The sequence below is a fragment of the Euphorbia lathyris genome, chromosome 6 (assembly GCF_963576675.1).
Source record: "Euphorbia lathyris chromosome 6, ddEupLath1.1, whole genome shotgun sequence".
Lineage (NCBI taxonomy): Eukaryota > Viridiplantae > Streptophyta > Magnoliopsida > Malpighiales > Euphorbiaceae > Euphorbia > Euphorbia lathyris.
This window is the reverse complement of record NC_088915.1, coordinates 38,233,235-38,249,047: the sequence shown is the minus strand read 5'-3', so window position 1 is coordinate 38,249,047 and position 15,813 is coordinate 38,233,235. Positions and strand designations below refer to the sequence as shown.

Sequence of the window (15,813 nt, the reverse complement as noted above, 5' to 3'; positions counted from 1 at the left end):
GGCGGAGGCAATGGCCTTATGGACATCGATGAAATGGTGTTCCACGTTGCCTCTACAAAATATTATGTTTGAATCAGATGCATTTGGTGTGACGGAGAGGATTCGTATCGTGCAAACCGACCGATCAGAGTTAGAAGGTGTGATTGAGGATATTCATGCCTTATTGTTTGAATGCCAGGATTTTTCAGTGGCTTACAGTGAACGGTGCAGCTCATATTATGGCCCATCAAGCACGTTCCCATGCTAATGTTTTTTCATCGATTCATGTATTCCTTTCTTACTTTCTGCTTTGTATAATGACTCAGTTCCTAATTAATTAAAGGTCTAGTTTTTTCCCAAAAAGAAATAGTAAAATTAAAATAAATTTGCAATTGATTTTTAGTGTAATTTGCTCTATCGCACATATATCAGGACCGATAGAGGGCCGTAAGACCAATAAAAAAAGGCCCATCACGATTCAGCCCACTGCTGCACGTCATTGCGACCAATAGGTTTCAAGTACATTAACAATCTCACCACGTGGCAAATTCCAATTGGGTATGTGATTTAATATAAATCTTCCCATTCTCTACTCAAGCTGTACTACTGATACTCGAAGGAAGATGGCGAGCTCAAGGTTGCTGAGTCTGACTTTTCTGTGGACGCTTGTCCTCTTGGGAACCCTTACTCTTATCCAGGTAATCACCTGCTCACTTGTTTCCGAATCTGTATTTCTGATTTATCATTTCTCTTATTTAATCGATTTTGGGGGTATATTCTTGATTTCATCACGAATCTGGATCTACAGCCTACACTACACTACTCATCTTGATATTGTCATATTGATCAATGTTTTTCGAAATATGTCTCCCGATTATTGTTTTATTCCAGATCATTGTTTTTTATTCTGCAGGCAAAGAAGTCTAAGGTAAATTTGAAAGAGATAACACATAAAGTATACTTTGATGTTGAAATTGCTGGAAAACCTGCTGGTATATTTTGCTCCCTGTTATTCCCCATTTTTCTATGTTCATAAATATTTGTTTTCTAGTATATCAATTGATCAAACAGTCTGAACTACACTCCAGACTATTTCAATTATTAATGAGGATGTTAGAATTGTTATAGTGTTGCGTCCACTGTATGAATGCAATTTCAGAAATGTTAGATGTCAATTTTTTGCATCCACTTTATGACTAAATCTTAAATAATACAGGTCGTATTGTCATCGGTCTCTTTGGTAAGGCTGTTCCTAAAACTACAGGTATGATGATGCATCTGGTGAATCAATTCTTTCCTTCATTTGTCGATTGATTTAGAATGTTATTAATATATATGATGTTTTATCTTGCAGAAAATTTCCGAGCATTGTGTACTGGTAAGCTGCGAGACTCTGGTTTTACATGAATAAGTATTTCCTGTTTGATGTCATATTGACTTAATACCCCAAATAATTGCTTCTGTCATGTGTATTCTATCTCAAAAACATTTGCATAGCAAATCCAGTAGGTTGTAATTTTCTTAGGAGTAATTAAACTACGGAAGCAACTAGTGTGAATTTGTATATAGGACAACAGGAAGAAATCAAACACGAATAAATATGAAGAATGTGGTTGTAATTTCCATAGAACAATACCTGTTCAAAACCAATGTCGCCTCCAATTAGTCCCTCTAAGCGACGATGAACCAATGCTTTTTTTGTTATTAATTTATTTTTGCTTTATTATAATTCACTTTTAAACATTGTCGCATGGTTATTCGTGTGAATTGTGTTCATTACTTTTAGATATTTTGGTTTTGATTGTGTTCTGTGCTTGTTTTCATGATATGTTTTAAGATTTTAAGGATATTGTTTTATAACTTTTTGTGAATTATATTAGTTGTGAATATTATATTTTATTTATTTGAGTTGTTTTAATGCTATTGTTGTTGAAATGTTATGTTTGCACATTCTTAAAGATATATGTTACGTATATATGTGTTTTCCTATATTAAATAATTGGGGAAAGTTCAAATAAAACCCCTGTGGTTTCACTAATTTTCAGATAAAGGACTGTGATTTACTTTTTGTCAAAACGAGGACTGAGGTTTCGCACTTTTAATAATGCTATTAAAACTATCTTTAACGACCTCAAAATGAAAATTTTCAAGAATTAAAGTTGTTCAATGTCATATTTTCTATGGAACTGCATTTTCGATTTTAGAAAATCATCTTTTTTGGAACTTTCTCTCTCTAAACATTAACTTTCTCTCTCTTTACCAAACAATCATCTAAATAATCTCGAAATAAAAAAGTTGAAGAATTAAAGTTGCTTAGAATATTAGTAGTTCTTAAAATATATCATTTTTGAAGTTGTTAAGGGTGATTTTAATAGTATCAATCGAAAAAGTCCTTATTTTGCTAAAGTTGAAAACCTCAGTCATCGTTTTGACAAAAAGTAAACCACAATCCTTTATCTGAAAATTAGTGAAACCACATGGGTTTTATTTGAACTTTACCCTAAATAATTTTATATTATTATGTTAGATAATTTAATACATATTTTAATTGAATTTATATAACAACTTATTGATTAACAAATAAAAAATACAAAAATATAAATCCGACTAATCCCGATTAATCTTTGAGGGCTCGTCTGTCAGAGTAGCGCCTAACATTTTTTACACCCTTACCACCATCTTGTTTCTAAAGCTGGTTTGTATCACTTTTCTCTGTTGCAGGCGAAAAAGGTACCGGGAAAAGTGGGAAACCACTTCATTATAAGGGGAGTGCATTCCACAGGATTATTCCCAGCTTTATGATTCAAGGAGGTGATTTCACACTAGGTGATGGAAGAGGAGGAGAGTCAATTTATGGAGAGAAATTTGCTGATGAGAATTTCAAGCTGAAGCATACTGGACCAGGTGGGAATGGGATTCATAATACATAATAAGTGATTAGGATAGTCTCCTAAAAAATGAGATAAGCTCTAGGATCCACACTCTGAGATGAATGTACTTTGCATTGTCTGCTTGCAGGATTTTTGTCAATGGCAAATGCTGGTCAGGATACAAATGGTTCACAATTCTTCATTACAACAGTGACTACAAGCTGGTAATTACGAATTCGATGGCTTTCATAGTTAATATTTGGAATGTTTATCATAAATATAGTTTTTTTTTTTTTTTTTTTTTTAACGAAACTAAAGAGTCCATTGTATGTCTATTAGGTTGGATGGAAGACATGTTGTATTTGGAAAGGTGATATCAGGAATGGATGTGGTTTATAAAGTTGAAGCTGAGGGAAATCAAAGTGGGACACCTAAGAACAAGGTTGTGATTGCAGACAGTGGTGAACTTCCTCTCTAATTTTGTTTAGTTTACACTTTGGTAAATCTCAGTGTTGAGGTATCAGTTCTACTTCCTTAACGACACTTGATGTAACGAGATTTTTAATCAAGAGTTGCAAATGCTACTGTGCCCAGATATTTAACATACAGTTTTAGTCAAGAGTTGCAAATGCTACTGTGCCCAAATATTTAACCGTACGGTATTTTACTTGACGCCTCAGCTTTTTGTTTCTCGTTGGATTATTATGATGCTTAGATCTAGGGACTAACCATTTAAACGATACCTGTCTATTAAAAAAATGCAATAAACTGAAACAAAAACTCTTCTCTCGTTAAGAGGTTCATATGCAGAAATACAATGATTCCCAGCATTGTTTGAACTATCGGTAAGGTTGATTTTCCAGAAACTTTGAAGACCAATCAGCTAAATCCTTCTACACCTTCTAGCAACTTACTTCTATATATCTCAAAGAAAAGATGATCAGTGAATTTTCCTGTCACTGGTGTAGAAAACGAAAGGATCAACCCTGGAATTCCATTTAACATTTCTGTCTTTTACAGACACCTTATCATGCAAGGCCAACCAGTTTGCCTTGGACAGAAAATGAGCTTCCACCAACTAACAGTAGAACGAACCAGAATGTGTCACAAGATCTGCCTTGTCACTCACTAATAGGAAAAGTATAAGGGGCAAAAATATCCTTAATGCTTTAAAGGCACGAGCAATTTTACCCTTTAGTAGAAATTTTGTTGTTTATTTTGCACCAATTGCACCTAACTTGATTTTTAAAAAATATTTCATATTTTTTTATGATTTAAAGATTAATATTTTTAAATTCGGTGAAATATTTAATTTTTTTTATCAAACTCGTACAAAATACAGTATATTTTTAATTTTTTTTAATTTTAATCAAATATGTTTTCGATTTGTTACTAATGAGTAATAAAATTACGTACATGTGAAATGTAGATGATAAGATTAATGACCAAAAAGATAATTTGATGAATAATTTCTCCAATTAACCCAATTTGTACCATTTTAGACGTTAAGGGTAAAATTGTTTATAGGTATAAATATTAGAGATGTATTTGCACCTTATTTTTAGAAAGAAACACATCTCACCAGGTGTAAAGCCTCCATAATAATTTCATTACTAGGATCAGGAATGTTCCAAATATCAGCAATTTTTGCAATGATTGAAACAAGGTAGACTGGAGAAAATAAATCATTTAACCTTAATCATTAATATAAGGTTCAGTTCTCACCTCATAAGAAAACAGAGGTTTAAAAGTTGCTTCAACCTCGGGAATGCAACCCCACCACTAACTTGCATCCAAAGTTTTTTAGTTTATTATGAATCACCCAAATAACACATAAGTTGGTTGGTATCCTTTTTACATAAGTCAACAACCACATCTAATGGGAATCACGGTCCGTCCTGACAATTTAGAGGTCTTAGGTAAAATAATCCGTAAGGACCTTTTAATATAAAATTTACTAATTAAAATATAAAGGTTATGTAGGTCTTTTAATTTTTATTTTTTTTATCAATGAGCTTTAAGAAAGAATTCGACCATCTTGTATGATTTTATCACTGTCTATATTAAAAAAATTAACTTTCATACACTATAAGAAAAATACAGATCTGCAATAACGAAATATATCTGTAAGAAATATAGGAAACAACTACGCTTTCTCCTACAGAACGTAAAATGTAGGTGATTTTACCTATAAAATAATTGTTTCTTCTATGCATTTATTTGTAGAAGTTAAATAATAATAATATATACTTTATGTATTTATTTTTTTCTCCTTATTTTTCTCTTTTAATTTTAAAAAAATAATTAGTGATGATAAAATTCCACATAATAATTATTTACAGTAACATTATTAAATTTTTTTAGATTTATTATTATTATTGATATTGTTTTTGTTGTTTTTTTTATTAAACTTTAAATTGATTTTTATTCATATCATTGCATAAATTAATTTTTAATTTTCAAATATAATCAATTTAAAGTAATAAAATGAAATTAAGGTAATAAAATGATTTTTTTTTAATTTTTAAATTTAATCAAATTAAAAATAGTTATTCTAAAATGAGGTAATAAAATGAAACTTACCTTCTTACCCTTGACTACAAATATCATTTTTATATCAAAAATATATTAAACATTACAAATGTGGGAATCAACCCCTTGACCTGTTTAGTTGGAAGATAAAGCACTATCATTCTGCTACTTTGAATTTATTTACTATACTTAAAAATAAACTATTTATTTATAAATCTAAAAAAATTTTGGGACCCCCTCCGGCCCTGGACCCTAGGCCGGCGCACCCCGGGCCTAGGCCCAGGGCCGGCCCTGATGGGAATTAAAAAAAAGTGAATTTTTTGTACTCCGACAACAATATACTCTATTAATGAAAAACATCATTTTGCATACCACTTGTGTATATGGCGGAACCAGAAGCATGGGCAAATCGGGGCTCAAATAAAATATCTAGTCAGTAAGAAAAATCATTATGAAACATTCATCCCCATCTTCAAAATTATTGTTGCACTGTTAGAATTTCTCACAATTCAAGTAAAAGCATTCAAATAAGAGCTTACCTATGCCTTGGGAGGTCATGGGTTCGAATCACATCCGGGTCTGGTGGGGATTTTTCTTTCTTCTTTAATGTAAGCGCATTGCGCAAATTTAAAAAAAAAAAAAAGTAAAAGCATTCGAATTTGGTAATGTGGTGTTAAAACGATTACATGAAAAATGCTCATTAACCAATTACCACAAAAAAGTCAACCATCCAAAAATAAAATAAATAAAAAGCTCCTTAAAGAAATTTAAGTCATTATAAAGTGATGTCATATAAAATGATTCAAGACACGTAGCATTTGAGGAATCCTCATATCAGATACCAAGTGTTACAGGTCTTCGGATCCATCATAAATCTTTCATGGAAAGTTCCCATTCAAGGGGACCCTGTGCGGCTAGCGCAAAGACTCCTTTCCTAGGAAGACTTCCCTCTCAGTCAGACTTCCAATAAGAGTGGGAATCCTCGTACACCTAGGGTTCCTAGAAGAACAAGGTTTCAGCCAACACCTTATAAGTAGAGAGGTATGGCCACAATGAAGGGTACGTAAACATTAATATCTCATAACTAGTCCTTACTCCTTAAACCTTTACAACACCTACCGACTTAGGCATTGGAGCGGGTTCGTCGGACTTCGATCTCTCTTTGACCTCTTGTTCTGTTTTACAGGTCTAACCTCGGAAGATTCGGCAAGAACTTCAGACACTCAGTAGCAAGTTTAGATACTTGGTTATCACAAACCAAAAGAAGATGATGAAAACAATCCCATAAATAAAAAAGGAGATGTACGAAATCCCCAGGAAAGAAGTTTTGTAGAAATCCAGCACATACACCAGACCTTCGGCCCAGACACATGCATTGCCTTTATCCAGGGAGATCCAGCGCTAGTCGGTAACCAGGGGGTTTTGTATCCTTACCTTTAGTCAATATGGAGGCAGCGGAGATCCGATAAATCATGGAAAAAGTTTAGAAGGATCATGAAAGCAACGACAGCCACAGATGCAATCATTTGCCACATTTTTCCTAGTACTTTTAAAGAGTCAGCCCTATTTTAGTACGAACAGCTTCTCCCTGGATCTATCCACAATTTCAACCAGATGGCAGAGTGTAGGTGGAGCTATCAACACCATAGCAAACAATTGATGTGTTAGAGTTGTTGATATTTCTTTGCCTTAAACTAAGCCTTTTAGTTGTTGAATAAGGAGTATTTTACTCTGTCGAGATATCTCCACATTTTTTATGTTAAGTAGTTAAGTATTTCAAAATATTTCTTTTATCTCAAAAATATATTTGTTGAAATTTCAGAGCTAGATGCTGAAGGGAAATTAGTGATGCTCGGTTGCGATTTCTCGTTCGAGGCTTAAAGAAGGAATACACGCCATTCACATGGCATTGATTTGATTTTTTACCATTATTTTACCATTATTAGATATATATTTCCATTATTTGATTTTAGGGAAAAGTACAAAAATAAACCTTGTGGTTACACCTATTTTCGATTGCAGCCTTGTGGTTTAAAAGTTTACAAAATTGTATATTGAGGTTCATTCCGTTAGCAAACACATACCAAATTGACTAACGGTGTTAAAAGTCAAAGGGAAAAAAGTTATTTTGGTCCTTATATTTATTTATTTTATAAATTAACCCTCTTTATTATCTAATTATCCCAAACAAACCCCAAAATAAAAAATAAAAATCAAATGCACCATCTTCTCCATTTCTCTTTAATTTCTTATTTTTTTTCTTATTTCTCTCTCTTCTTTCTTAATTTCTCTCTTTAATTTTGTTAATTCAATTGATTTATAAAAATTGAAGACCAAATGGCACCACCTACGAGTAGAGAGGTAGATGGTATTTTCTATCTTTACGAAAATGGCTATAAAATGGAATGATGATATTTACAATATAAAAGATTAAATCAAAGAATGACATCTCAACTGAACATAAACATGAATTCAATATAACTGCTTTTGAGGCATCAAATGGTTAAGCCGGCATGTTCTAAGAAGATACTCTGGAAGCTCCTCTTCTGTATTTTCCTGCATTAACAAATCATTAACTCGGGTGTCGACCATCTGCAGTTAACCATAGCAGACAAGGTTGTCTTTTTTTACCTGTATAAAAAATGCCATTTCAATAAATAGATTGCTTAGATAACCAAGAACAAGACTGGCCATGCTTCTCGCAACTGTGGATCATGGACTATGACTATGATGTTTTTTGCATTCAAGAGGCGGTCGTTGAGGAAACCTCTTAAGATCTGAGCAATGTTCTTGAATTCTCTATAGTGTCCCATCTACTGAGAATCTGGAAACTGAGGAAGGAACAAGGCAATGTCATTCCCAGAAGTTTATTAATTTCTAAGAGATTTTGGAATGAAATTGGGAAAAATTCTTACATGATGCGCTGAGAATTCCACTGGATGGAATATGCTGGAAATCAGCAGTTGATCAAACCACAAATAGAATTGTTGTTCTCTGTTGCGTTTGCCTTGGCTAAAAACATTGGTGCCGAAGAAACGGAAATTCAATTGATTTTAGAGAGAGAAATTAACAAAGATGAGAGAGAAGAGAGAGAAAGAAAAAGAAAAATCAGAAATTAAAGAGATGGAGAAGATGGTGTATTTGATTTTTATTTTTTATTTTGGGGTTTGTTTGTGATAATTAGAAAATAAGGGGAAGAATTTATAAAAATAAATAAATATAAGGACCAAATTAACTCGTTTCCCTTTGACTTTTAACACCGTTAGTCAATTTGGTATGTGTTTGCTAACGGAATGAACCTCAAGGTACCATTTTGTAAACTTTTAAACCACAAGGCTGCAATCGAAAATAAGTGTAACCACAAGGTTTATTTTTGTACTTTTCCCTTGATTTTATTTTGCTATTATTGGATATTGTGTGTTGTTAATGGTCTGACACGTTATTTGCTTGTATGATTGACTAAGTTAATTACTTAGTTGTCCTTATATTATTGTTAGTATTGTTTTTGTTTGTGTTATGTATTTAAGGGTACTCACTTTCATTTGTAAGTAGATAACTTTGCATTTAATAAGAATTCTCTTTAAGAGTTCGTAAAATATTTTCTTTTGTTCTTTAGGGCACTGCAATTAAACAGTTCAAGCTTAAATCCTAATTGTTGGAGATTGGGATTGAGTCTTTACAACCTAGTTTTGTAAGAGTTCTTTTCTGTTCGACCCTGATTCGTTAGCTTTTCTAGGAATCAAATCTAGTTGTCGGGACTAAAAAAATATGGTTCATTTACTTCGAACTAGAGGACGAACATGCTTTTTCAGCCGTAAACATGGCATTGTTTACTGATAGGGGTATTTTACCCCTATCTTTTAGCGTGATTTACAGGTTAATTTTAGAAGAAATAAATAAGTTTAATTACAAAAATAGAGTGTTTTAATAAAATAACGAAATAAAAATAAATTCCGTGCTTTCAGTTAATTTTCCTTGTTTTTGATTAATTTAGGAAATAAAAACGTCAAGCTAACTCGACCCTCGAGATTTGTATTTCAGGTACGAGCAAGGAGTGAAAATCCACTCAATACGTGAGGCGCCTCATTCCTTACGCGGGGCGTGAAACATGAAGTCAGAAATAATTATCCTATCCACAGGCACCACGTGGGATCTAGTCAGCATACGCGAGGCGTATGCCAACCTACGCGAGGCGTATGACACATGTCAGAAATGATTAGCCTAATCCTGAAAGTCAGACTGCATGGTCTCCCTGAGTCAACTATCCCTACGCGGGGCGTACTACCTTACACGTGGGGCGTGTGAGGGAATTCTTCAACATAAAAGTTCAGAGACTCATTTACGCGGGGCGTGCCTCAAGCTACGCACGGCGTAAAAGGACCAAATCAAGCGATAAAAAGTCAGAGTCTCAAACACGCGAGGCGCATCTCATTCTACGCGGGGCGTGTTTGAGACAACCAGATCTGGAATTGGTCCACATGCAGGAGATTTCTGACGAAATGGGCACACACGCAGGGCGTATACCACCATACACGGGGCGTATTATGGGATTTCTGCACAAAATTATGTTCCTCCATGCTTGCACCTTGTGGAATTACAATCTTACCCCCAGCTTGATGTATAAATAAGAGTGACTAGCACTCATTTAGAAACACATTAGACACCTTACACCTTGTAATATACTCTCTTAGATTAAATTCTTGTTTTAGATTTGGTTTTTAGGCTTTGTATAACCAAACTCTTCCACCTTGAGAGCTTGTTCGTTGATCCCGGCATTCCATCAAAGTTCCGCTCCATCTCCGTGCACCAAGCTCGAAAGCTCCACCATCCAAGTCCTAAGAGACGGCTTTGAGTCCGGTTAGCTAGTTCCGATGGTGGATTCTTCCCTTTTCACTTGCTAATTAGCTTGAACTCATCCTATGTACTAGGGTTGGTTGTAATTCATATTTACATTCTCCATATTTATAATTTATGATTCATAATCTTCTTTTCTATATATGTGTTGATGTTTGTTACTTGTTTTGATATTCATAATTGATTATTGTGTAGGAGAACGCGATTTCCGACGCCATTCGGGCTATCTTTAGGGATTCATATAGGTGTTGCCTTACCGGAAGTGACAAACCGGAAACCATAGGAATTGACAAGCCACGGAACTTACGGGCCCTAATTTCTGGTCCCAAGCATTAGACACGCCTTGACTAGGAACCACGTAGTCTAAGTACTTCACGGGTCGGTTACACTACACGTAGTTGTCTTTGCAAGAGCAAAACCATCAACCATATAAACATTAGAAGTCGTTATTTGTCATAGTTATAACTTATCGCATCCATACTACTTCATAGAGTTTTGTTATATAAATTCGCCTCACCCGTAGTTAGGAGTAGTTTGTAGTTGGTCCCTATATCAACCTCAAAGTATTCACCGCTTAAATAACGTATAAAACCGAATCGTTTAATACTTGCAGTTATAAATCCCGTGGATTCGATACCCGGTCTTAACCGGATTATTACTTGATACGACGGGGTACACTTACCCCTAAGTAGTGACGTCTAGTAAAGATAGAGCATTTAGAAAGATCACATCCATAGTCATAACGCACTTATCGTTATATACATTTTATCGTAGAAAACACTACACTAGACGGTACCCCATCATTTACCCTGGCTCCAACAATTTGCTACCTCCGAATGTGATACTTAATCTCTCCTTTTGATTTGTTCTTTTTCTTTCGTGTTGCAGTAAATTCTGACAGTCTCTTCATGATGAAATCATAACCCGATTGAAAGAAATGGAAGAAGAGAATGAAGCTGCTAAGCGAAACAAAGAGCCAAACTTCGAGAACAGGCCATTAACTCTTGATGATCCTGACATGACTCCTAAAACTCCTTCCACTCAATCACAAGATCTTCTAGATACATCTTCAATGATGTCTGCTCACAAATCCTCTGTGATTCCAACTCCAAAAGAGGGTATGGCAAAGGATGTCTTCCTTACTTCACAAATTTCTAACAATGAGACTGATAAAACTACTCTACCTTCTTTAGGTGCCTTCGGAGATACCTCTATTATTCCAGATCCCGAAATCGTTGCTCCCAATCAAACCATTGATCCAACCTCTTCGCCCAAAGCAACTGTTTCGATCCCAGCTTCCAAAATGAGAAAGGAAAATTGAATTAGTGCATCTAATGTGTTAGAGTTGTTGCTATTTTTTTTAATTTAAACTAAAGATATGCTTGTTTTGAGATCGAAGAAATGTCAATTAAGGGAAAGGTTTTTCTATAATCTTGCTTGGAAACGAATCTTCGCCTTATTTTAATGAAAGTCTAAGTTTTTTTAGTTGTTGAATATTTATTCTATCAAGATATCTAGCGGTTTTTATTTTGTTAATATTTATCCTAAGGTTTTAATTGGACGAGAGATTTTGAAAGATAATTAAAGGGAGGGTAGGGAAGGATTAGTGGAAACTCTTGTTTGGAAGATTAAAAAATATGAGGGCAAAGGTTTTGAAGGGTTAAGAAAGGGTTTTGAATGGTTCAAAATCAATAAGTTTTTAATAGATTTTCATAGATTTTCAACCCACCAAATTTGTGAATTTAGAAGGGTTTTGATGAACCCTTCCCTTTCTCCCATATAAGGGTAAGGGTAATACCCTCTCTCATTCCTTCCCCTTCCCTTCCCTTCCCTTCCCTTTCCTTCCATTCCCTCCTTTTAATTATCCTTCAAAACCTCTCATCCAATCAAAATCTAAGTATTTTTGTTTGAAGGAAAAAAAAAATATCTTTTTTATTATTTTATTTTATTATTATAAACAACGCAAACACACAAAAGAACTCTTTCTGTGTTTATGGAAACAAAGACTCTGGACTGAGAATGAGACTGATTCATACTAAAGCAAACACCTTGAATTGAATTTGACCACGCTTATTAGCTAGATAGATATAAGATTCAGGAACTTGTCCTCTCCACACTATTTCCGTTATTAATGCGACGCCGTTCCTGCACTAAGTTTGAGAAATTGACTGGCAAATCGGAGTAAATAGAGATAACCTTAGAGATATTCCGATTAATCTCGGAAATCAAGGAGACGTTCTTTGTGAGATTTTCAGGAATCATCGACTGGTGATTCTCCTTCACTTGATTAATCAGACTCCGGTTCTCATCCAACGCGGCCTGCGCCTGTCTGAAGCTGTTGCGCAGCGTATCCAAGACCTTCATATCGCAATCTTCATCTTCATCTTCATCGTCAGTGTCATCATTACCGCCACCACCTCCGGGGCACAGCTTGTTGTTATTGTTTAAGGGCTTTGATTCAGCTGAAGTAGTGGTGTGGTCCATCGTAGGTGGAGATCTTTCTCATGAATCATAAAATCACTCACTCCCTATTCACAACCAAGTGGAGGATCTAGGAGTTTTATAATTTGTGGTGGTCAGCGGCTCAGCGATCAACCGACTTGCCATGGCGGTCCGCTGCGGTGCGGTGATTTGAACCTGTCATCTGTAGCAAGAATTTCAAATAATTCAGCTAGATGGAGGTTTCTGATTGGGCCGTGATAAGTAATGCGATTTGCATCTAGGGCTGTAAATGAGCAGAGCCGCTCATGAGCGGCTCGGTGATCGGCTCGATAAAAGCTCGGCTCGACTCTGCTCGATTTGTAAACGAGCCGCTCGTGAACATGATTTACTGGCTCGGTTCGTAAACGAGCCGAGCTTGAACAGACCAAAGCTCGGCTCGAAAGCTCGCGAGCAGGCTCGATTAGAACATTTATAAACAAATTTTAGTTTTGTAGAAAACTATATAGTTTTGTGTTAGTTCACAAATATCTAAACTTAATGTTATTTTATTTGCTATTAGATGAGTTCGTTACAAACATAATAAATGAGTAATAGACGAACTATTTGTAAGCATCTTATTTATTTATTCACGAACGTTGCTTGTTAGCTTGTTTATGTACACAATTAAAGAGTTATTTGCGAGCAAACTTCACAAATATAATTAACGATTTACTCACAAACAATTCATGGTTATATAATTTTCTTAATGAACAAAATCCAAAGAGGATTTTGGGCTCGAAACAAGCTCCAAGCTCGGCTCAAGCTCGTTGAGCAAGCCAAAGCTCGGCTCGTTAATTTTATAGCAAGCTCGGCTCGGGTTCGAGCTCGTTAATTTTATAGCGAGCAGAGCTTGAACTGGCCAAAGCTCGGCTCGACTCGGCTCGGCTCGTTTACAGCCCTATTTGCATCACCTGATTATAAAAGGAAGAAGAAAAAATAGGTCCTTCAATTTATATATTTTGAGATTCATTACAACAATTTTTACTAAATTAGCTTTTAAAATTAAGTTGTTCAAAGTACATTTAATATATATATTGTGATTTTAACATATTTATGTGGAACATTATTTGTGCAAAGATAACTATTTTACTGCATTTTTATGCGGTTTCTGTTGCGATTTTGGTATCATTTTTGTTGTGATTCAATGCCAAAAGTCGGAAAAATGTAAATGATAATCTCCTTACATGTAGTTTAATTTAGGCTTTTGATGCGGTTTAGGATTTACTGGTTTAGAATGTAGTAGTTTTTCTATTAATTTAAGACCTTATTAGGGTTTCAGTTATGTTAGAAACTTATTGAAAACTTATTTGTGATATTTTTTGCGTGATTGAATGTTAGAAATCCTTTTATTTCAGTAAGAAGATAATTTCTCAATCATGAAAAGCTTCTACAGTGAAAGTATGTGTAGAGGAAATTCATATCAGTCATTCGAATTTTCTCTGCAGTTGCTTCCACTACGAAAAATTTTAATGACTGCGGTATTATCTTTGATTGGAGGAGTACCTTCGCAGTATCACACACTGCGAAGACAATTATCTTCGCAGTTTTTGATCTGTTTCATAGTTGCTTCAACTGTATTGTAAGCTGATTTTGTTTCGCAGTACAAAGGAGTTTATGTTGGGGTAGTGTCGTATAGACAATTGTTGTAAGATATAAACAAGTTGTAAATGAATCGTTCATTATCGTTTGTTTTATAAGATATAATATGTTAAACTATACAAAGACATTTATCTTTTATCATAACTAATTAAGTTAAATAAAAGAAAGGGAAAAAGTACATAAATAAACCTTGTGGTTTGGGTCATTTTCAAACATAGACTATGTGGTTTAAAAGTTAGCAAACATGTACCTTGAGGTTCATTCCGCTAGCAAACACATACCAAATTGACTAACGGTGTTAAAAAAAAAGTCAAAAGCCAAAGAGAAAATAGTTAATTTTGTCATTGTATTTCTTTATTTTATAAATTAACCTCCTTATTATCTAATTATCACAAACAAACCCCAAAATACAAAATAAAAAATAAAAATCAAATACACCATCTTCTCCATCTCTATTTAATTTCTTATTTTTCTTCTTATTTCTCTCTCTTCTCTCTCGTTTGTTAATTTTTCTCTCTCTAAAATCAATTGAATGAACAAACCACGTGCCATTGAGCGGCACCTTTGAGCCGATACGAGTCACAGAAACGGCGAGATTGGAATACTTTCGGACAGTACTTAAGAAATACCTGGATCAATTTGTAAAAACAAAGGTACACTTACAAGGTTGTATGTATTTTGGACAACCAAAACCACCACGATTAGGGCCTCTTGTGGAGAATTAACTAGAAATCCTTGCAATGTGATAGGGTTAAGAGTAGAAATGAAGATTTCACTTAACCTATCTATTCGGAGTAATTCTACTTGGACAAGTAAAACAGACGTCTTGTTATATGTAACTTGATATATTCCATAGTTACAAGTTTCGTCTAAGGATATAGTTGATGAAAGTTCGAATTATACTGGACCTAATACGGAAAGCTAATCGTCAGAATCAAAAATATATTTAGTTTAAATTGGGTTGGTTAAATTAATTTAAAAAATATATATACGGCTAGCTGCGGTAAGAACCTAATGGGTCACACATAGAATTAAGACTGAAGGACATAATGGTAATTTTGAAAGGGAATACATGTATGGGCCGAAATATATAGGGAAATTATTAAGTTGGATTAATTGATTTATTTTATTTTTTTTAATTAAAAGAATAAGTAGATTAATGTGCCGGAATTCGGTAAGAGCGTAACAAAGAAACAGGAATAAAGCTCGGTAAAGAATTAAAAAATGTAGGACAAGTATTGAAGCGAGATGTGTGTGACATAGCATGAGCCATCCCGTTAGGTTGTCACCGAATCCACTTGACTGAGTAAGAGTCATTTAATTGTAAAATCGAACGAATGTGAGATATCTGATCACCAAATTCTGAGTCGTCAACTGAGGTTGAGTTAATGGCATCGATCACTTGTTTTGCATTAGAATCAAAAACTACTCCATAAATCTCACTTGTTACCAGCCACTGCATTGCTTGAAGTAAAGTGGCTGCTTCGCATTCTTTTGA

At 34.5% G+C, this 15,813-nt stretch overlaps 1 protein-coding gene across 1 annotated transcript; it reads left to right on the top strand.

Annotated features, from left to right (window-relative positions):
- The first annotated feature begins 583 nt into the window (after window positions 1–583).
- Window positions 584–3,468, top strand: LOC136233346 (peptidyl-prolyl cis-trans isomerase CYP20-1). Its single transcript, XM_066022980.1, has 7 exons — window positions 584–677; window positions 893–971; window positions 1,196–1,243; window positions 1,334–1,357; window positions 2,701–2,883; window positions 2,998–3,073; window positions 3,189–3,468. The coding sequence occupies exons 1-7, from the start codon at window positions 603–605 to the stop codon at window positions 3,325–3,327; spliced, it is 624 nt and encodes a 207-aa protein (XP_065879052.1). The 5' UTR covers window positions 584–602; the 3' UTR covers window positions 3,328–3,468.
- The last annotated feature ends 12,345 nt before the right edge of the window (window positions 3,469–15,813 follow it).

Coding starts and splice junctions, on each gene's coding strand:
- LOC136233346 (XM_066022980.1), top strand. CDS start 603: ATGGCGAGCTCAAGGTTGCTGAGTCTGACTTTTCTGTGGACGCTTGTC. Junction 1,358..2,700: donor TTTCCGAGCATTGTGTACTG/GTAAGCTGCGAG, acceptor TCTCTGTTGCAG/GCGAAAAAGGTACCGGGAAA. Junction 3,074..3,188: donor ACAACAGTGACTACAAGCTG/GTAATTACGAAT, acceptor TATGTCTATTAG/GTTGGATGGAAGACATGTTG.